The following is a 22,314-nucleotide window of genomic DNA, read 5'->3' on the forward strand; positions in this document are numbered from 1 at the left end:
GCCTCACAATCTCACTTTATTCAGAAAACAATTTTTTTTCCAACCATGTGAAATCATTACATTCATGTCAGCATCTAAATAATAAGTTAAATATAAATGATCTATTAATAAACCAGGTCTAATCTGCACTCTTTAAAACCAGAGACCAAATTAAAGGCGGTCTGTCGGAATCACATTTGAGTTCAGGCTCAAGAGCATCAACATGCCAGAAGGTTAGCGCTGCTAAGACAGCTCACTTTAAGCTTTAAGATGTGTTCACACACTTCAGCAGAGTGTGTGAACACATGCCCACTCCCTCACAAAATAAAACAAAAAGGAAAAAGTGGAGTTTTTGCATATAGAGAAGCCTTAGTGACATCCATCCTAATGACAGGAAATGGGGTGAAACAAACAATTTCATTTATAAATTAAGAGTTTTGTTCTTCAGATATACGTTTTGAAACCATGTTTCTGTAGTTCACAGCTTGTAAAAATCTTAATGATTAGGCTTCAATTTAATCTTTCCAAGTATGAACTAAACTGTATTACAAACAATATTAAAAATAATATATACATCTAATTAGACATCTACTCTGGGAGGATATTCAGGATTGTAACTTTGTGCAAACCAAAAAAAAGACAAAACTCCCATGTTTGGGCTGCACATTTGAACTTTGCAAAAAAGAAGAAAAAAATCATTAACTGCAAATGACTGTCATTGTCATGTCTAATTTTGAGATCATAAAGAGTATATCAGTTATGATTGCAAACTGTAATTTGAATACTTTCTTATTGAAACGATTTTTAAATTCAGAATCCATTATTTTTCTCTTCCACAAAGATGGAAAATAATCGCTGTTAAATAAACGCATCAGATTTGTTATTTACAAAGCAGGATGACTGAACGTCCTCCAAGAGTAATATTTGTCACCCTGGAACATACAGTCCAGGTTTGTCTTCACATTTTAAACATTTTATGATTTAGAATATCTTCTCATTCTTCTCGGTTTAATTTTTTCTTTTATTTCATCCTCCTCTCCAGGGAATGTTCACTCTGACTTTTGTAAACTTTGCAAACACTGAGAAACACCATCAGTAAGCAGGCTTTGTAAACAAATACACCTACAGCCCCGTTAAAAAAAGAAAGTACACCCTCTTTACATTCTAGCAGACTAGAATTTCGTGTTTTAGGGAATAACTTTTCCACACTGGACTCATCTTTTTGAACTGTGTGTGTCTAAAACACACAGTTATGTTTTAGACACACAGTTTTAAATGTAATTCACACTGTAACATTTAAAACTGGAGGAGGGTGTACTTTCTTTTCAGCATGACAGTAAGTTTAAACCAGCATGTGATAATGCGTGAGGCTCACATTGTTCTTCAGATTGATGCAGGATGTGCATGCAGTTAAAGCCGTACTGTATGCTTTGAAGGTCGTTTCAACAGTTAAAACTATTTCAGTTTATAGCAGAAAAAAAAATAAAGTTCACCACAACATTTCTATAATAGCTATACCCACTTAGTAACCAATTAATTTAGTTTTTATCTCTATATTGTTGCTGATTTAGATGCCGTTAATCCTTTTCTATGTTTTATTCTTTCCTTCTTTAAGTCAAATTATACAACAACTACAAACCTGAACTTTTCCTCACTTTATTACATCCAGTCTTCAGTAAAGAGCAGAAGAGCTGCTGGCTATAAAAACCATGAAACTCTGATTCGGTGCCCTGAGTCTACAGCTCGTTGCTCTGCTCATCCGCAAACTCGGCCATGATGTCGTGAATCCAGACGTCGTGTTCCTCGTGCGAGGTGTCCACCAGGAAGACGCTCAGCTTCCTGTCCCACGGGTTGTCGGCGTCCTGCATGGCCTCCAGCTGGGCCACCAGAGGTTTCTTCTCCACGTGGTTCCTGAAAACGATGGAGGCTTCCTCTGACCACAGCCGCTGCTTCACTCCTGCAAGAGAAGCGAGAAACGGTCAGTAAACCGGAGTTCAGATTGTGGTAAAATCTAATACTAGCGCATGGATTAATAAAAAAAATAAATAAAAATGCATCCTAAGGTGCAGGGAAAGATCATTATTACTCAACCAACAGATTTAACCGCTTAATATTTAAAGAACAAAATCCGAAACTTAATTTCTCATCAAAAAAAAGAAATGCAGTGTCTCGCACCAATTTAACCCAAAACATAAATTTATTTTACAAGGGTTACATGAGAAGAAAGGCTTTATTGCTGAGCAAACCTTAAAAACGAATAGTGAAACTATAAAGGCTGAACCTGGACTCACCAGCCAGCTGGGCGTGGATGCCCTGGAACGGCAGCTGTCTGAACTTCTTGCTCAGAGTCCGGAGCTGACTGCAGCTGACCAGCTCATGTTTACCATAGTCCAGCTCATAAACAGAAACCAGCCCGTTGGTCAGAACTCCCTTCACCAGCACACGGTGCCAACTGCAAAGTAATATTAACAGAGAACTAGTTTTAATCAAGCTCTCAATGGAAAACCAGCTGCTTGTAATCTGTTGGTTAATGAAATAAGGTTAACGCTCACTTGTTCTCAATTTTAGCTGCGTAAATCTGATTCTTCTCCACTTTAAATGGTTTCTCCTCGGTTTTACTGTAGGAAAGTATCATTTCTCCCATCAGCACCACCAGTTTGTACATGTCTCTCCAGGGCTGCAGCACAAAGTGTCCAGGATGACACGCCACAGACACGTACACATCCATATTGTGTCCTGCAAGTACACAAAATGACAGCACTGTACGGTGGAACATTTTAATTAAAAAAGCCTGGAAAAAAATTAGGTTTTCTTTACAAGATTTATGCTTTGCATTGTTTATTCTGACCGATTTGGGGTAGCTCCAGCAGTGGCGGCAGCTGGAGGAGTGCTGGAGGTGATGATGGTGTTCCAGGAGGGCTGGTGGACGCTGCGTGTCCTCCTCCTTTAGGTCCTGACTGCGTCCTCCTGGGATGAGGCTTGGCTGGGACAGAAGCCGACGTCGGACTGCCACCGGTGGAGTCACTGCTGCTGCTCGAGGTCTTGGAGGAAAACGGGTTTGTGGAAACCTTGGTCGGGCTGTGAAAAGAGATGAGCAAAAAGAAAATCCCATTTTACTGTGACCATAAACGGATATTAATCAGAAGAGAGCTGCAGGAAGCTGAGTGGGAAAGCTGCAGATGAGACCTGTGGCTGATCAGAAAGACATCCGGTTGCTGCTTGAACAGGTCGGACTGGGCCATCTGGTGGTTGAGGCTGCGGGCCGGGTCGTGGAAGTTCTTGTCGGTGAACAGGTGGACACAGACGCAGTGCTTGGTTTCGTCCATTTTGGCAACCTGGGGAGTGTGGGAGTTTGTGAATAAAATTTTGCAAAAGTTGCAACACGAATTGATCAACGGCGTCCCCCTGCAACTTTCAAACACCCTCCAGATTGACCTTGCTTTGTCGTACAGCTATGAAATTTGGTAGACTTCTACAACTCCCCAAGACTTACAGAGTTGGGCATTTTGGATTGAAGTTCCAATTTTGACCTGCATTTGATCAAAACTCATCCTACAGACCAATCAATTGACTTCTAATTTCATCAGTTTGCTCAGTAGGCATGGGGGATCTAAACTTATCAAAAATGGTGAGTTTTCACGCATACTGAAGAGAAAAACCAGACCTCAAAGTTTGACATCTCGCCATGAAACACAAAAAAAGAGAAGAAAAGGGACAAAACCAAAGTTTAACAACCAAAAATTCAACATGTAAAACTTTATTCAAATGAGAGTTTATAAAACATCCTAGTAAACTAATGCTTTACAATTTATTCATAAAAAGTTAAATTAAGGGAAGCTAAGTGCGCTAAGCCATTTGAATGTTAGCGAAAACGCTAGAGCGCTACAAAAAAATGTTAGCTATACTATTAGCACATTAGCAGAAGTGTGTCTACCAACTGTAATCTTTCTGGGAAACTAAAGCCATTATAATTTTAATTAAATTAAATTGTTACAACGCATTTCTAAGCGTTAATTACACTGGAATAGTAAAAGACTATCTAACAAGGCCGTCTTCTATAAAGCTCATCTGTAAGTGAACGGCAAAAACTCGCCTTCATGCTGCAGTCCGGGGTGTTTAGCACTTTCTCTCGAAGCCACTGGACAGCATCTGAAGACCAGGACCCCACACTGACCGCCAGGTCTGCTAGGCAGCACTTCACAACCTGAGCACGAGTCGTTTAGAACATGACTTTGTATGGAAACCACATTCTCAAAGACAGTGACTGACTTCTTTTCAGTGTTGGACCTGAGGTGGGATGGACACGAGGTCACGGAGGAAGAGCGGCGGGATCTCTCTGAGCTCAAACACCTCTACGGAAGCCTGGACGCCCACGTCTACGAACAGGATGTCCAGCACTCGGCTGCCGTGCAGGTTGGTGATCTGGGTTGGAAAACATTGGGGACAAAAGCCTGCATGACGACAGCTATGCCTTCACTAACTCTAAATTTGAGAATAATTAGCAGTTGTATCCATTTGTTTGACACTTTACATTTTGATCCGTTTCTGTCTCACCTCAACACGAGACCATTTGCCTTTATAGCGAGCCAGACATCGTTTCCCACAGAAAGGTCTGGATACCAGAAACTCTGACGTCACCTGGAGAAACGCAGACATCGTTTGTCTTTTTGTTTGTTCCTTGTCTGGTTTTGTGCAGCTTTTTGATAACTGATCTTGAATGACAGGATTTGTTTTCCTACGCAATCATACATCAGGTTTGGGTTAATTTGTGAAGCATCTAAGGCTTAATTAATCATCTTAGCATTTTCACCTCCATGCAGTGACTATTTACTTTAGCAGAGGTTAACAGAGCTTATTATTGAACACAGGATTATTCTCTGAGGACAGTAGTTTCATGTGAGCTCGTCTAAATGTTTGCATCTTAAATCGACTAAAAAAGTACGTCTGCGGACTTCCTCCTGACGTAAAGCGGTAATGCTTTAAAGGACGGCAGAGGTGCACCTAGAAAAGCAACTGCTTCCTGTGCTGCGAACAGATTAAGTTCCTTGGGAATGTCTTTACTCCAGATTATCGTCCTAATCTCAATCTGTACTCAACACTGCATGAGAGGAACAACACGGCACCACTAAACTTCTAGATTAATTTAGTTTAGTTGCTGATATGCATAGCAACTTTAAGGATGCTGTATAATAATACTAGTACAAATACTTTTATGGCACATATAGTTATAAAAAAATACAAACCCAAACATGTATTAATTTAATGTACACAGTCATAAAAATTAGTTTTGTAATTATTGAGTAAGGGACAGAGTTAAACGAGATCTCTTCTTCTTCCTGCTCCTGTCACTCATGTAAAGCAATGCGTGTACGCCTTTGTGAATTAACAATGAAATTTGTTCCACTGAGTGAATAAACTGATATATTAATTTAAAAACTCATTGATACACAATGACATTTTAAATACAAAATCTGGAGACCTTAAAGAATCAATTTAATTTATAAATTACACATTATACTGACAGAAACTTAAAGTACTGCACAAAATTAATGTAAAAGAAACAGCAACCCCCCCGCCCAAAAAAAGAAAATCAGCATATTTTGTCTCATAAAAGCATTTCCACCGTTTCTGTTCTTTTAAAAGATGCCACCATGAGGAACATACTGCAGTCTAGCTACCTGTGTGTGGAAATAATTCTCTATTTTCTCCAATATCTCATTCAGCTTAGCGAGTCCTCTGGAGGGGAGCTGGCAGTAAATGGTCCCATCGGAGCAAACACTGCTGACGGTCACATTCATATAGGCGCTGTTCACCTGGGGGGATAAACAGATGTTGAGCTGCTATGAACCCATAGGCCTGAGAACACACACACACACACAGGCCTCCTGTGTACCTGTAACGGACTCGCTAGCGTCTTGTCCTGCAGGGATTTCATGCAGGCGGCGTTGATGTTCACGTCGTCGTCCTGAGACGTGTCGTACAGGACCACCAGTGGGACGGGACCTCGCTCTAAGATTTCGGCCAGGAGGATCCGTCCACTCGCCATCGCCTCAAACGTCTTCAGAACCGTGGGCTCCTGGCAGAACGGCTCCAGGCCTGAGCAGGAACGGCGAAACCAGGTTTCAATTCCAACTCCTTTCTCTCTGGCATCACAGAGCTTTTCTATTTGTTAATTTTTACACTACAATCACAAACTTCAATGCGTTTCATGAAATGCTGAGGAGGTAATTCAGCTCTGATACTGATTCATGCGTGTTGAAACCGGGATGCAAAAGTTGAGGACGCGGGTTGGATTTAACAGGATTCTAACCATGGGCTTACCACACTTTACTGATTAGCTGTGAAAATAAAAGTCATTACATTTTTCAAGGAAATGATGGATAATTTTCCTTTCACTTCACATCTATGGCCTTCTTGTTACTACCTGCAAAAGGAGTTTCTCCTTTCCTCTGTCGCTACATGCATGCTCAGTATGAGGGAATGCTGGAAAGTCATTGACGATGCAACTGATTTTCTGCACATCAATGACTCTACAATTTGCTGGGTTTTCTTCGGTAGAATTTTTTTTAACTAATTTAAAAAGTAACCTGAAATTAATGTATTATTTGACAACTGAAATGTATGTCACTGATTTGAAATAACTTTTTTTTTTGTAAAGACAACATTTGTTGTGCATCGTTGCAACATAAATGAACCAAACTGAATTGAATGTAGTAGTATTTGTGGTTATCAATGCGCCTTAATGTGAAACATTTCAATGGCACCTGCAGTAACTCACCTGCTAGCTTACACTTGGTTGCTTGGAAAGGCAGCTTGAAAAACTTCTCATGCAGCTCCAACACTTTGCTTTTACTGATCACCTCTGAGAAGCCGTGATCCACATAATAGACCTGCAGATGCAACAACAAACAAGTTACCCTGCAAAAACATGAAATCTCACCAAGTGTTTTTGATCTAGTTTCTAGTGCAAATACACTAGTGTTAGTGATATGGGGAAATATCTTGTTATAAGTTTTACATCAAGGTACTTGTAAGTGTACAAAGATGTTTGCACTAGAAATTTGACAAAAATACTTAAGATCTTATTCAGTGTTTCTCATCTTTGGTTGCTGCCTGGTTTTGTGCCTTTACCTTGACTTTGTCAGACATGACTTCACATATTTGTGCCCTCAGGATCTCCTCCTCCTCCTCAGCCCGGGCTGCGACGAATTGGCCTGAGGAAGTAGAAGACAGAGGGGCTTGCTGGCTTTTGTCTGAGCCATAAAACTCCCTCATCTCGTCCTCCATGGAGTCCTGCGCCACTGAGTAACCCTCGCCGATGTACCTGCCAGCGGAGGAGCGGTGGACAGTGAGATGTCCGTGCTCCATCAGCTAATAAAAGGATAATTGGCTTCCATCCCACCTCAGTATAACAGAGTTGGTGTCTGTGGCCTCCATCACCAGAACGGAGGGATATTCCTCCTTGGGGATCTGCAGAGTCGGCACCTCGTGGTTGCTGAGGCTCCTCCCCATCTCAGTCCTAACGCTCAGCTCCTCTTCGCTGGCGGACGAACTCCTCCTGTTGCAGTTCTCGTCCTCCCCTCCAACGCTGCTCCGCCTGTACAGGATGGCCCGCTGGGGGTTGTCAGACATCGGATAGTTGATGGTGCAAATATCGGAGAGGAGCTCAAGGTTCTCCAGGACATATCCGGGCAGTTTAATCTTGTAAAACAATAACAGAACGATATTAGCAACATTTGCACATGTAGGTAAATTGATGGTGTTTTCAAACCTGATAGTCCTATAGACTTGTTTGATTGGGGACCAAAATTGCAATATTTGTTACATTTTCAGCTGCTGCGGTTTGCTTTGACACTGAACTCTGTGGCATCACATTTTAGCAGTTGGAGGATTTCTCTTTTGTCTTTTGCAAAAAAACAGAAGCCATTTCTCCCCGCTAGCGCTAAACTCGCACTTTTATTTTTATTGTATTTACCAAGTCTGCTTGGCCTTCACATACACATTCGAACCACACCAGAGTTCACTTCAGCTGAAGCAAAAACTAGGTTTTTAGGTGGACCAGAGTTTGATTCTGTACTCACACTTCCCCTAATAAACCGGACTAGAGTTGGATCAAAGCGGACTAAACAGGGCTGGTGTGAATGCACCCAAAATGTGCATCAAAGTGTGTGTCACTAACTTTGTATGTGTCCTGGAAGAGCTTGGGCAGAGCGTGGGCCCACAGACCACTGGAGTACTTCATCAGCAGCTCCTCCAGTCTCTGCTTCAGATCAGGGCTGAGGGCTGCAGGGGAGGAAGGAGGGCTGGGAGACCAAGAGGAAGACCGGGAAGACTGGGGGGACGGGGAAGACCGGGGAGACTGAGGTAACTGGGGGGACGGGGAAGACTGGGGGGACTGGGGAGACCGGGAGCCAGATCGAGCCAGAGGGTTGATGTGGGGCCTCTTCTGGACCCGGGAGGCTTCAGCAGGCGAGCTGGTGGAGTTGTTACCGGTCTGGGAAGGAGAGGGCGAGTTGGACAGTTCCGTTGCGGGGTAGAGGAGCAGCTCCGAGGAGTTACTGCCACAGGTTTTCTCCACCTAAAAACAAAAACACCAACCCGTTCTGTTGCAGACTTGAACGTAAACAAAAGCTGACTTTTTGCATCTATAAGGCTTGAATTAAAGTATTCCAATGAAAGAGTCCACAATATGTTTTGTATTCACAGTAAAACATAATCTGCCTTCAAATGTGCCTCTTACTGCAGTAAATCTAAAGGGTTAAATTAAAAACAAAAATAAAAGCTCTTTAATGTTCAGAAATTTACAAATTTCTGTTTTTTTTCCCCAAAAACATTTGTTTTCAAGACTGCTCAGTAAATTTATGAATCATAATTTACCTCTAGGTGGCTGCCTTCCTGAATCAAATAAAAACTATCAATATATCTCTTTTTAGGCCATTTAAGATTTTGCTTAAGCGGTCTAAAATGATTAATTCCTCTTCAGCTTGTTGTATTGGGACCATCAAGAGCAGGTACTTTATATTCTCACCCCAAAGAAGGGGTATCGAGTGTAACTGGTGTCTACATTTACATTCGCAAGGCAGCACAAGGCTGCAGGACCAGTTTCAAAGAGGAAAGGAAGGTTGGAGTGGATCTGCTTACTCCAAGTGAATCTGTTGCTCAGTGCTACTAAAAACTTTTAACGCAAGTAACAAAAAGCCAAGCATCTAAATACCTTGGTGCAGCCCTGTCCTGTTTCTGAACCTTCTGACTTTTACAGTTTTCAGCTCTCTAGTTTACTACATTTCAATTAGCTTTTTTGCTAAAAGATATTCATGAAAAAGCGAATTATTTAAAACTTTCAAAGCAGTTCAGATTGAGTGCATACAATGCATATGTGGGTCCAGGTCTCCAGGTCTTTGATGGCCTCTGAGGGCAGGTCCTGTTTGTACAGCTCTCTGTAGATCTGAGGCAGTTTGGACACCCAGAAGCCATTGCTGTACTTGGCCAGAATCTCTCTGATGCGACTCTGGACCTGCTGAGGGTTGTAGGGGTTTCCTCTGCCCGGCCCAAAGCTCTCGTTTAGATTCACCGGTGCTGGAGGAAAAGACAGCAGAGCAGAGGAGGAATTATTTCACAAACATCAGGAAACTTTATGGTTTTCAACCAAGGAAAGGAAAGAGGTTTGAATCAGAAAAAATTTGATACAAGAATAACACCCGTTATTTAAAAAAAAAAAAAAAAATTGTATATATATACACATATACCCAGTTTATCAGATTTTATCTCTCTGGAGGAATTCTGCCATCAGAATACCTCACTAGAGCTGTACTTTGACTAGATCTTTTAGGTATTTTTACAAAGCGAGAAATGCAGAACAACCGACTCAACAACCCCCCCTGGAGTAGTGATTCCATACTGATGGTGAGGAGTTGCAGTTTGGAAAAAAGTATCAACTTACGGCCGGTCTGTTGTGGATTTCTGGAAAGGTGAGCTTGCATCTCCTTCTGAAACCGCGTCGGGAGGATCATCCTCTTGTCTGGTCTGTACAGAGAGAACCAAACAGGGAAGCGAATACATTTTTATTTGTTTTTCAAAGTAAAACAAGAAAAAAAAAAGTTGAACTTTACCATCACTAAAGTGCTAACATCTGCAGAATACCTCCCTCTCTCCTATGTCTACGTAAAAACTTATTTTTCCTTTGTCTCTAAATTAAACCGTAACTCAGCCTTTTGGAGTTTCAAATCTACAACATTTATTCATGCACACAAATGAAGATGACGTTGACCTGCCGCCAGAAAGATCTACATGGATACACACAGATGTGCTGATTCACTCCGTGTCGGTTTAGAAGAGTTAATCTACCAGAGAATAGAGGAGGGATTAAAGAGGTTTATGTCCCCCCGAGCTGGGCTCGTGTCCCCTGCCAGTACACTGGGACTCCCATCCTGGTCCCCCTTTGTACTGCAAAAGCTCAACAACAAAATGGACTTGGATGGATGTTAGCGGATGAACCAGTCACAGAGTTAAGGTTAATCATTCTGTCAATGTAATGTCAGCAGAGTATATCTAACAATTTAATCTTTTTGAGTGTAAATCATCAATTTCACTTACTTAACACTTGCTTCGCTTAAGCTTGTATAAATTATAAACAGAGTTTTACAGATTTAGTAATTGTAATTGTATTAATGAGTTAAATCAACATATTTAGAGTCTGATAAGCAACTGAAATGAATCAAGCTCAGCAGCTCTCACCCACCTTTCTGCTGGGAGGTTCCCTCTCTTATAGGCTTTGTGCTGACTGGACAGCCTGTAAGGTTGTACCCCAGACCGGGCCTCTGACAGGACATCCCTCAAGTCTCTCGTCTGTCTGAAGTCTCCATGTCCAGCTCCACGGCCGGCGCCGGCTCCTCTTCCTCGGCCTCGGTGGTTTGGTTGCCTCAGAGAGGTTTGGGGTTTAGCTGATAAGAAAAATGCCACAAATTAAGTGAGTGACTCGGCTAAATCTGATGGGGAAGCGGGATTTTACATTGTCTGGAAAAATGTTCTGGTAGATTTGATGAAAAACCTCAAATCAGCTGCTGCTAGTTCGCTGTACCTCTGAAGGAGCTCAGACAAGTCCTGTATTGCAAGTAGCATTTATAGCAATGTGTAAAATAAAATGGCAAAAACCTGTAGCTGTTAATCAGATGAGTGTGTGAAAAAAATAATTGGGGTTTAATCAACATTGTGTCATTCAAGGATATTCAGGGTTGGATTATTGTTTTATTTTATATTCTAATCATGTGATTGTATGTTTTTATTCTGTTATTAGAACATCTCTAACACATGCCCAGGTCATAAAAGGTAGCTTCTTTCTTATTGACATTTAATGTGTTTAATGCACTGGTGGGCACACTTCTGCTAAATCACCAACAACAGAGCTACTTTTTTTTTGCATTTGCTAACTTTGAAAACATTTTTAGAGCATTTGGCTAGTTTCATTTCTGCAGATAAATTCTAAAGCTCTAATCTACTTAACTGTTTTGTAAAGGTTCAGCTGAATTATTAGCAATCAGCTTTTAGAATTCTTCAAGTATTCAAACTCTTATTTTGAAGTGGTCCTTCGCTCCACTTTCTCCTCCCTCCCCAGTAACTTTATTTACAGTGTTGGTATAGTGAGAGATGCATCATCTTTCAAAGTTTTCAAGTGATTTGAGTTATTTTGAGCTGGTCTATTTGTATTTTTTTGTTGTTATTTAACTCTTTTTTCCATATTTATAAATTTCAAATTCTTTTTTCAAAAATGTTCACTTGTTTTCAGTATGGTTGCAGGGAAACTTTTCATACGTGTTCAAAAAAAACTGCACAGACTTCAGGGAAATGTGGCAACATTAATTATCGCTAATTAACGCAACATGGTTAGTTTGTGATGTCACCAACTCAAACACACATGCAGCAGAATTTACAGTTTGCTCCTGCATTGCATTCAGTCAAATTTGTATTTGTTTCTATACACTACAGAGAAAATCCACAAATTTAACTGAACTGTGTTTTTATTTTCCTTGCACATTTGTTGGTGATGTGCAAGGAATCACATCACCAACAAATGTGCAAGTTGTGCAAAGGAAATGCATAACTTGATGGCATAATTGATTTAACTTGCACTAACCAGGCCTCTCATCTTTCCAATATTACATAATTTCTGTTGCATGACATCAGAAGTGTGCTGCTACTCATTCTTGCTGTTGCTGCTGTGCCCACTCATTCTTCAATCCGTCTTTATTCTAGAACTTTCCACTGCTTTAACATCAGCTCTGCTTTTACTCCCACTGACTCTGCTTTTATCGCACCGGCAGCAACGAGAACCGACCACCGGCTTTAAGAGCCTTAGTCAGCAGACAGTTTCTGCCCCAGCCCAAGTCAACACACACACAAATGCATAAAGCAGAACCATTCCCATGCAGATAGAAGTAAGGACAACCTTTCACACGCACTAAGAGTGAACGCCACATCACCTTACCGACGTGGACTCACAGCTCCCGGTCGATCTCTGCCTGAATATCAATAACCCCGGCAGTGAGAGGAGGATGAGAGGGAGTGTGGAGGAGAGCTTGATGTGTGCGTCAGTGTCTCTTCGTTTGCAGCTTAAACTGCATCTCTCCACTCCATCTCCCTCCTTTCCTGTCACCAGTCCACCTCCTCAGCGCTTCAGCGTTTCTCTCCGTCTCCGTTCACCTCAGACCGCCTCGCTGCTACGTCCTCTTCTCTCTCTCCGTTTCTCCCTCCCCACTGCGCCGCCACCACCCATCCCCTCCTCTGACTCTAAGAATATTCTGCAGCATCACCGTCTAGCAGCATTATAAGAATGAAAAGTTGTCTCCTGGTTCCTTCATTAAATATAATATGCACACGTATTACAGTTTTTCTGAGTCATTTAGGCAGATGAGGAAAAGGTAAAGGCTGTGTAATGTATGTATAACCGATTGTCTTTGTGCAACTGATGAACAAATGCCTAAAATACCTTGAGGGTCGACACAATAACAGTACAAAGAGGCCAGTCGTTCATCTTCAACCTGTCAGGGTGCAGCACACAGAGCCTGTGCCTCTGCTGCAATATCCCAGCCCTGGTTCAGCCACTAGGCTTTAAGTCTGTCATTTCACATACATTCATTTGCAAATGCATCCATAACCTTTCAACTGTTCCACATTTTATTTAGCAACCATGATCATTTCAGTGTATTCACTGTGGTTTTATGTACCAGACCAAAGAACTAACGGTTTTCACTTTTTTATTGCTTAATTAAACAATGAAAAGTGTTTGTATTCATCCCGCTTTGCCTTGATAACCCAAAATAAATTCCAGTTCAGTCAAATGCAGAGTGTTTAATTTATTCTCAGCATAAATTCAGCTGTACTGTGAATTGATTAGGCGGTAGAGGTGTGTGATAATGCATATTTTGGTATGACCTCTTATCTACCCAAGTATTTTCTACAAGTCATCACCCCCACATATGTGATTTTGCATAAACAAGTTTGTTTGGTAAACTCTCACCATTGAGGACTAGAGGAACCGCCGGTTTAACTCTCATCTGGGTGTTGACCAGGTGGTGTCGGCCGGTTCTCTTGGAGCTGCGTTGTCGGGCTACCACCTTGGCTGTATGTGCTGCCTCCTTGGCTCCAGCGGAGAAATAAACCATCTGGAAGGAGAGATGAAAACATTATCAGGGCACTCTCAACTGTTTCAAAGAGATTTGACTTCTAGCCAATCTTTAGGGAATTTACTGAATTATTTTGAGAGCATTTAAACCAACTGATTTTGACATGCTCAAAATGTTACGTTAATTTTAGTTTACATATTTTATCTGTCACACATTCCTTTCTGAGTACCACATTGTGGCGACACTCGCCTCTCCAGAACCTCCCCTCTCCATGCGAACAGAGGACGTGCTGGCTAACAGAGCCTCCACTTGGACGTGTCCCATCTCTCGGTGCGGGATCTGGTCTCCGGTCAGCTCCTTGTAATCTGACTGCAGACGGGACAATGACACACCACCTCTGTTGGCCTGGACGATCGCGTGCAGCGTCCGTTTCACCAACTCCACTTCAGTCATCTGGGATGGGGAAAAGTAAAAAACAACAACAAAACAAAAAACAATTGAGCAATGGAAGTAAAATTCAACTTAAAACTGAAAAAAATGTTTATGACTTCATAAAAAAAAAATCTTAGGGTTCAAAGGGAATAAGCCTTAACTGCAGATTTAGTCAAATCTGGATGGGGTAATGTACTCTAATTATCAATCTAACTGAAAACTGCCACAAAAAGCCAATTAAAATCGTAATTCATGTTTATTCCTCTTCTTTAACGTTATATCAGCGAGTGGCAAACAACAAATTGGTGTTGGCTATATAATGGCTGCAGCTCCACAGTCAAAAGTAGCTCTTTGGCTAATATATTAACATGATGAATATTGCTCTGTTCTGTTTTGAATTTCGATTCTTTGGTTTTGTGTCCCCATGAAAAAACATCGCCTCCCTGGTAACTCTGGTCTACAACCATATTTTGGGGCAGACTTGGACAATGAGTCATGTAGTACATTGTTCAGTTAAAATTAAATAATATTTGCTTATAATTGGTAAATAGTACAAAAAGTGAAAATAGGAAGACATTTACCCTCAACACTGATAAATATATATTTAAAAAAATGCATTTATATAAAAGAGCCATCAATGAATGAATCGGGCTTTTTTAGATGTATTATCAAATTTTTGCTTGTACCATTTTTTGTCGTATATAAAAATAATGCAGGAATGTTGAAAAGGTGCAATATCTAGTTCAGACAAAGCTATTTATTTACTAGTGCCATTTTTTTCTTAATTAGCTTTTTCAAAATAGTGCAAGTATCCATCCACTTATAGTAAACACTTGCTTGCGAGACTTATTTCAGAAATGAAAACAAGCCTACCATTTAAATCTCCGAAAAATATTGTGGAGATACTTTTTACTTTTCTCCAATTCTAGTTTAGACAGAACCCTCTGGACGGGGGGAGAACATGGAGACACACCCTGATCGGGCAGCCCGAGGTCCGACAGATGAAAACTTCAGGACAAGTGTGAAACTTATCGCTTCCAGAGGCGATAAGATATGAAAACATGCAGAAACGTCCAGTTTCTACAGGGATTAGTTAATATAATTGAGGTGAAATGTGCTCATGGACCCCGCTGTCTCATTGTATTTATCACTTGATGTGGGACAGGGAAACTGACGTAACGCTGTCACTCCAGCTCCAAGGGACCAAGCTGCTTTCCTCCAATTTATCTGGTATTTTATCGTTTCGGGCACAAATATTCTTCAAACTTTTATGTTGGATACAAATAACACCTGTTGGATCCAGTACACTGTCTAGCTAGTTTCGGTATCGATTCGAGTTAAATCCCCCGAACAGTTCATGAAAAGTGGCTGAAACACGCACTCAACAGACCGGAAGCGGACAAAAAATTATCCTTCAAAATAAAACTACCAACTTGTCTTCGATTACAGGTAGAATTGTACGTTGAAAACCCAGACCGGAAGTACAACTATTATTCCAAGCTAGCTTTTTTAATTATCTCAGGCTCAAAATGCACAAAATACACACTCAACCAAACTTTGTCACCCCTGAGGACTTTATAAAAAGTTGGTGTAAAGAGAGAAAAGCTTCCCTACCTTGTACAGAAAAAAAACGTAGAATAGCCGTAGTGGGTCGATTCTATCGCTGTCAGAGGTGTCACCGCCACGGGGCTGAGCTGCGGCCGACCGGGGATCCGTATCCCGTGCGACTGCCAAGCCGGGTCCGGGAGCAGCCTCCTTTCCGCCCTCTGATTGGTCGCCAAAGCGCAGCTCTTCTGTTGATCACAGTGCTGCGCTTTCCAGAAGCTGCAACACAAGGTGGAGGAATTCAAATATTCACTAGATACAGTAGTCTTGGAAATAAAACATAATGTATAAATTAAAAAAAAGCTTTTTTATTCATGCGTCTACGCTATTTTATATCTAATAACTTAAAATGTACAGGAAAGATTTAAATCGGTGGCAAGAAGCCTGGAACGTCAGCTGGAAATGGGCACCAGCACCTCCCGACCCCACTAGGGACAAGGATGTATAGAAAATGGATGGATGGATGAAAAATAAGAAATGCACTTCATTTTAATGAATACAAATTTAAAAATGAACTTAAAATTAATAAAGGGGCTGAAGGTTGTTAATTATCTAAGCTTTCTGTCGTCTCGATTGGTTATAGTTGAAATATAAATGAAGACAGGCTTGTTTGTCCAGTGTGCCTCCATGTTGCCCTGCAATGTATTAGTGACGTGTCCAAGGCATACCAATCACCTAATGACCAGTGAAATCAGGGTGAAACAGGTTTGCAATTTCATACTCTATGAACTTCAAATGATTAACTCATCAGTTTATTTCCTGAATTCACAACAAGTCTCAAGGCACTTTACAAAAACAAAAAATGTACTCGTTCCAACTGAACAAATCTTAACATATGAGCCCTCAGTTGGTTTTAAAAGCTGTATAGGATGAAAGAGAGCAGATACAGTTATTTGCAACAAACGCTCATCCAATAGCAAGAGACACTGTTAAAAAGACAGAGGCAAGTGCATGGAAGGAAAATGTTAAGTTGATAGTAGCGATAGATCATCCAATGCTCCCCTCCTCCAGGTACACCAAACTTGATATAGCTTCTATAAGGAGTAAACGACACACAGAATAAAGGTAAAAGTTGAAATAACAAATGGCAAACAATTGGAGAATAAGATAATTTTCCAGAACAAGGAGAAAGTTATCCTCCGGCAGCCAAAACCCATAGCAGCAGAACTACAGAGATAGCTCAGTAGTCAATCATCAGTCACCCCTCCATGGTTATTGTCCTTTGTTGCAGTAGATTTTTATTTTCTGGAGAAAATTATCTGTAAAATATGTTATTCTAAATCATGATAAATACACCAGAGAATGTTTCAACATAGAAGAAAAAAATAATTAAAGACCGTCTTAGGACAGGGAAATAAATATTTACTTTATTCTTTTATAGATACATGAATTATACATGGAACATGATTTCATTATTTCCTGTTTGCTTTTGACGGGGGGAATAATTGATTCTGGTCCTTACCGCTGGGTGGCGGTAGTGCGCACTTATGTCCACCCTAAAACGAGAATAAGAACCACAACAACGGAAATGAGTTGTCATAAGCCGGAAGAGAGTTGGATTAGCAAACCAGAGAATCTCAAAAACTGACACCAGTGGGTCTTAATGCTTGGATGAAAGCTTGACAGAGCCACATTTAACAGCAGATATCTCCGTTTGCCTGGTAAGAAACATTTTAAAAACTCGATTTTTGTTTTGTAGTCTGCTAAATCTGCATAGCTTTCGAGTTTCAGTTTACTAGCTAGCTTTTTAAGCAACTTCTTTAGCTTTTTCGTTCATCTCTGAAGCTATACATTTGTGAATCATCTAACTTATTTACAGAGCTGTCATCTTCAAATTTGATTAATTTACGCAGGGATGTTGCGTTTCACCTTTCATGACTTCTCTAACAGTGTAGCTTTAGCAAAATATTGCTAATCCGGACTTTGTTGCATTTTATCCAGCATAGATGCTGTAAAATGTATTCAGTTTTTTACTTAATGCAATATTGTATTTCTATAATCCACATTAGTACCTGAAAGAGAATATAGCATAAAACTAAACTAAAAAGTAGATATAACAACAAAGTGGAGTTGGGGGCGGGGGTTTAATGGCTGACTGGAAAGTATACAAAATAACGTTTAATGTAATAAATGAGTCTCCTGATAGTGCGACTAAAAAAAGTTAAAAGACATTAAATACGACTATTAATAAATACTTTACTCTGGCGCAGATGTATGCAACTCCAATCCTCTGCAACTTGGGTCCTTCTCTTTCCCAACGCACCTCCAGTCAAACAGCTGACTTCCCTTTTGGTAATGAGGCATTAATTTGATTCAGGTGTGTTGGAGAAGGTCGCAGGATGGTAGCTCTCGAGGATCAAATTTTTTAAATCCCGTAGGAACGCTTGTCTTTTCCAGACTGATTTCCTACAAAATATGGGATTTGAATTAGTATTCCCAGATTTTATCTCAATTGTTAAAGTTGTTTCCATCAATTTGTCAAATTTTTACCCCACTCTTTTATTATTTTACATATTTAGTTTCAAGTTCCAAGTTTAAAGTCTAACGTGTACAAATATTTGCTACGAGGTAATAAATTGAAGGACATATTTACCTGTGATGATGTGTAAAAAGTATTTTAATCATAGGTTTGAAAGTACTGCCTAGTAGTGCTCACCAGTCAAGATTTCAATTGGTTCATCATTAACATATTTTGAGTCTTCAGAATACAGTGAATCACTACAGCCCATTATTGTTTAAAAAAAATTACACAACTTTTATTGGACCAGCTAATGTTTTTGTCGATGAGACTAATTAGAATTACCTTAAATGAAACTTCTGGTATAAACAAAAAAACTGGCGTCTGCTCCCTTTTACGTCTTAACAAAACATTCTTCTAAGACCACAAAAAGCAGGAAAACATGAATGTTTTGGGGCCTACTTCTTAACACACTCTAATATGACTGAGTTTGAGGTCGTGACATTGTCACACATTTTTTCAAATAGCGAGGAATAAACACAATGCACCTTAAATGACTGGTATGATCCCGTTAATCTCATCCATCTCTGGTTTGTGCAGAACATTTTAGCTCAACATCTCATTATAAATCAGCCGTGACGTTTTGTGATTTAGCGCAAAGATTCCGCCCTAAAGTCTCCTGATTCGCTGCTTTCACTTATCTTTGGGAGAGAAGAGAGGCAGGAATGTAAAACGAGACAAAATAAAGAGCAGCAGAAGCTTTGAATGTTTTTTACTGGACTGGAAGTGAAAACTGTTCCTGCTTGTAATCATGGCTATGAACAGAAGACATTCATTTACGCCCCGGGTGAGTAACAGGTCGTACCAGTAGCATGTTAAATAATGACTTGTTTAAGACACTGATATATTTCTTTAATTAATTGGTAATTACGAGGCTATTTTAATGTAAATGTAAAATAATCAGTGAGTTTGTTATACTCACCATTCAGGAGATGCAGGACTCATACCTGTATATTTTCGTCATCAAAGCAAAATTTCAAGTCATTGTTACCCAGTTTGTTGACTCATAACTTCTTGTAAGGATAATGCCAGTGTCTTGTGTTGGAACTTTGAAAGTAGAGGAATAATAATCCTTAAACGTTTTTTTTTTTCTTTTTCTTTTTCCCACCGGCTGCCTAAGAATCCAATCCAGCGTGAATTCACGTGTCCTGCAGTCCTTTAAAAGCTCGTCGTCTTTCTCCCAGACCTACTTTGCTGTTATAAGTGCCTCTTTGTGTGAGATGTTGCTGCTTTTTTAGGATGCTAGTCGTCACAGGACATATGACTGAGGATGTGATGCAGTCTCTGTTTTCATCACCCTCAGGACTCTTGTGAATGCAGCTGTATTTTCCTGTTCATTTGGAGATATTTTCAAGTCAAATTCATAAAATAGTTTTGTATTCGTGCTCCTAATAAAACATATTAAACATCCAGAGAAGACTGGGGTGAATATTTGGGCAAAAAAGCAATACATTCACTTGAATATAACTTCTCTGCCTGCTTTTTCTACTGTTTTTGTCCCATTTTACTTCACATTTCCATGGTTAATCAACTTTCTTCCCTTGTATTTGTAATCTTCCCCTCAGCTGACCAGCCCATTGATCAGCAAAATGAGCAGCACCGGATCAGTGGAGAGTGTTAAACCTCCAAAGGTAGGTTGCTTTTTCAGAAGCCATTAAGGAAAGCAAATTCAGACTTCCTCAGAGATGAATTATTTCCATTATTCCTTCAGATCGGCTCCAAAGTCGAGGTGACTGGTAAGGGCCAGCAAGGCACCGTTGCCTACATCGGTGCCACCCTGTTCGCTTCGGGCAAATGGGTCGGCATCATTCTGGACGAGCCCAAAGGGAAGAACGACGGCACCGTGCAAGGGAAGCGCTACTTCAGCTGTGAGGAAAATCACGGGATATTTGTCAGGTCATCCCAGGTCAGTGATGAACCATTACTCACCACCAGGGGGAGCTCACAGGGTGTTTAGTTTTCAGATGAGGAGCACTTCATCTTGTGAAACTAAAAGGAGAATTTCAGATTAATCAGGTATTTTGCTGCTGCCCAGATGCAAACAAGAAAACTGAGCCTCTTTTCTAAAATAAACATGTAGTTCATTCTTTACATGTCCCTGTAAGCCAAAAATACCAGTTTGATAAGTTAGTGCATGACTTTTTAGCTTTTGCAAGGTTTAATACTGTAAATTTCTTATTTGAGGTCTTTAAATTTAAAATTAATAAAACTGTTGACAATTTGTCCTATGCTGCTGTCATATAGGGTGAGTTCAGGTGACATTAGAAAAGTTCTGTGCAAAAAATAAATCAGCATATTTAAATCAACAATAACAATAAGCAAAATTCATTTAGAATGAAAAAAAATTATATTTTAATAATCACTACATTTCTTTGCTCTGTTAAACTTATAATTATAAAAAGTGCAACACCAATTAGTAATTATATTTATAGTGGTTTCCTCTCTTCCTGGGCCGCTTTTACTGTCAATATCTCTAATACCTCTACATAAAAAATGATTTTCTAACACGTAATTTTATACAAATGATCTCACTTCTTTCAGCATTGTTGATCAGTCACAGTCTTTTCTACCTGGTGTTTATCTCTGTGCAGATCCAAGTCATTGATGACGGCTCCGCTGCCACCTCACCAGAAACCCCTGACGCCAGCTTGGCGAAGACGCTCAAACAAAAAGGTGAGAAACGACCACAAAAATCTCCAACGGGGATGTTTGTTAACGCCAGAAGGAATTACAAAGGTCATCGTTTGTCTTTCCAGACATTCCTGAGACTCCCAAAACATCAAAGCAGGTAAAGGAAATTCATCCACATTGTTTCTATTTTCTTTAGTTTATAGAAAGTTAAGAAATTCAAAAGCTCTTTGGAAATTCAGCTAGTTTGAGCTTGTTGAAGGTGATAAAATGACACAACATGCTGAAATGATGCAAGTTCCATATCTGAAGTTTTATCTGAGGAAAAAAAAATGTCCAAGTCGGCTGTCGGCGTTTAAATTGACTTCTCTTCGTTTTTCTCAATACTGTTTGCAGACACCAGCGAACGTTAAGAAGGTATTGATGTTTGAATTCAGCGCTTTTGCTTCGCCTCGTTTTTTCTTTGTCACACTAACGTAGTAATTAATCTCTTTCTTTTGAGCGATTCTGTCTTTGTTTTTACTTGCACGGACGTAAAAGCGTTCAACATTCTTGTTGTTCCCACCTTGGTTTTTTATATTTATATTCCAGTGGTGGCTCCTGTCCACACTAAACCTTTTTTCCTGGACGTTGCTGCATGAATTCATGTTTTCTCTGTCTGTTTTGCTTTAAATCTAGAAGGCCACCGCTCAAAGGGCACCAAATTATGCATGCAGCAACTTGTGATCAGTCTGTCTAATTTAATATGCTTTTTACCTGCTTCTAATCTTCTATTGTCCTTCATTGCTGAATGTGTGTGTGCCCGTTTCCTTGCTTGTGGGTGTGTGTGAATCCACCCTTTCCTTCAACTCTCTTCCTCCTTCCCAGTCCTCTACCCGCCGCTCAGCAAAGGTGAGCTCCTTCAAAGCAGACAGGACAGCTGAGGTTAACGATGAAGATGTGGGCTCTTTCTTTTTAGAGCAAATGTTTGCTGTAATGAACCAGGAGGTCCTACAGAAATGAACAGAAAACAGAAATTAAATGTAATCCAGATTGCATGAACATAGTTGAGTCACTTTTTAGATTTGACTGCAAGTATTTCAACATTTCTTATTTTCATCCAGATGTTTTGCTTCCAGGTGTGGAATATCAAGAAAAGTAAATGGTTAATTAAGAAGTCTGTGCTTTTCATATAATATTCCGCATTGGACAAGTGAAATTTATTACGTACCGCGGCTTCCTATCGCCTGACCATCTTGGGTTGAATTTTTAATATATTTTGCAAACTACACCATGTGGTCAAATAAACATTAACCAGATTGATCACAAAACACTCATCGGTTTAGATCTCGACAGGTTCGCCCCAGTCAACGCCGCCTTCAGTCAGCCTTTATCAGAGCAGACCGAGCGTCTGCATGGCGTAGCGCGAAATTAAGCAATTGTGATATCCGAGTACCACCGCTTTACACCGTCGCAGCGCTCCGATATAATTTTTTTTTTAAACGATATTCGTTTTTCAAAAGACCCAGCTATATGCGTATAAGGCCTGAGCCT

General features: G+C 40.3%; 2 protein-coding genes and 1 long non-coding RNA gene across 13 annotated transcripts in view; 1 reads left to right on the forward strand and 2 right to left on the reverse strand.

Annotated features, from left to right (window-relative positions):
- tdrd7b (tudor domain containing 7 b) lies at positions 1-17,921 on the reverse strand. 3 transcript variants are annotated; one of them, XM_015015990.1, is made up of 22 exons: positions 17,836-17,889; positions 17,098-17,131; positions 15,645-15,854; positions 13,848-14,051; positions 13,493-13,637; positions 10,718-10,919; positions 9,920-10,002; positions 9,347-9,555; positions 8,159-8,557; positions 7,382-7,680; positions 7,111-7,303; positions 6,758-6,869; positions 5,873-6,075; positions 5,658-5,792; positions 4,534-4,617; positions 4,267-4,401; positions 4,073-4,183; positions 3,166-3,314; positions 2,828-3,057; positions 2,532-2,715; positions 2,271-2,431; positions 1-1,936 (listed from the first exon to the last, which is right to left on the reverse strand). In XM_015015990.1, the coding sequence occupies exons 4-22, from the start codon at positions 14,049-14,051 to the stop codon at positions 1,716-1,718; spliced, it is 3,459 nt and encodes a 1,152-aa protein (XP_014871476.1). In that variant the 5' UTR covers positions 15,645-15,854; positions 17,098-17,131; positions 17,836-17,889; the 3' UTR covers positions 1-1,715. The 3 variants fall into 3 exon arrangements, with proteins under 3 accessions (XP_014871476.1, XP_014871475.1, XP_014871478.1); XM_015015989.1 differs by lacking the exon at positions 17,098-17,131 and having other exon boundaries at positions 17,836-17,921; XM_015015992.1 differs by lacking the exon at positions 17,098-17,131 and having other exon boundaries at positions 17,831-17,911.
- LOC106935494 (dynactin subunit 1-like) overlaps positions 17,149-22,314 on the forward strand; it is a 15,886-nt gene continuing 10,720 nt past the window's right edge. For 4 of the 9 annotated variants that reach the window (XM_015015980.1, XM_015015981.1, XM_015015983.1 and 1 more), the window contains exons 1-7: positions 17,149-17,296; positions 19,719-19,784; positions 19,865-20,059; positions 20,745-20,826; positions 20,910-20,941; positions 21,178-21,198; positions 21,649-21,672. In XM_015015980.1, coding sequence (XP_014871466.1) covers positions 19,743-19,784; positions 19,865-20,059; positions 20,745-20,826; positions 20,910-20,941; positions 21,178-21,198; positions 21,649-21,672 — 396 coding nt within the window. In that variant the 5' untranslated portion in view covers positions 17,149-17,296; positions 19,719-19,742. The remainder of the gene's footprint in view (positions 17,297-19,718; positions 19,785-19,864; positions 20,060-20,744; positions 20,827-20,909; positions 20,942-21,177; positions 21,199-21,648; positions 21,673-22,314) is intronic. The other 5 variants (XM_015015982.1, XM_015015985.1, XM_015015987.1 and 2 more) reach the window with 2 other exon arrangements.
- Positions 21,300-22,314, reverse strand: part of LOC106935500 (uncharacterized) — a 2,152-nt gene continuing 1,137 nt past the window's right edge. The window contains exon 2 of the long non-coding RNA XR_001421902.1: positions 21,300-21,771. This is a non-coding gene — a long non-coding RNA (uncharacterized LOC106935500). The remainder of the gene's footprint in view (positions 21,772-22,314) is intronic.

The sequence above is a fragment of the Poecilia latipinna genome, unplaced genomic scaffold (genome assembly GCF_001443285.1).
Source record: "Poecilia latipinna isolate Pla-1442-1.1 unplaced genomic scaffold, P_latipinna-1.0 Scaffold1972, whole genome shotgun sequence".
Lineage (NCBI taxonomy): Eukaryota > Metazoa > Chordata > Actinopteri > Cyprinodontiformes > Poeciliidae > Poecilia > Poecilia latipinna.

What these genes read in the sequence shown, in the direction of transcription:
- tdrd7b (XM_015015989.1), bottom strand. Translation starts at nt 14,051, where the DNA reads ATGACTGAAGTGGAGTTGGTGAAACGGACGCTGCACGCGATCGTCCAG. An exon ending in GGTTCCTCTAGTCCTCAATG is followed by an intron (nt 10,920 to 13,492) that starts GTGAGAGTTTAC and finishes TTTTCTTATCAG; the next exon opens with CTAAACCCCAAACCTCTCTG. An exon ending in GCAAATGGTCTCGTGTTGAG is followed by an intron (nt 4,402 to 4,533) that starts GTGAGACAGAAA and finishes TTTCCAACCCAG; the next exon opens with ATCACCAACCTGCACGGCAG.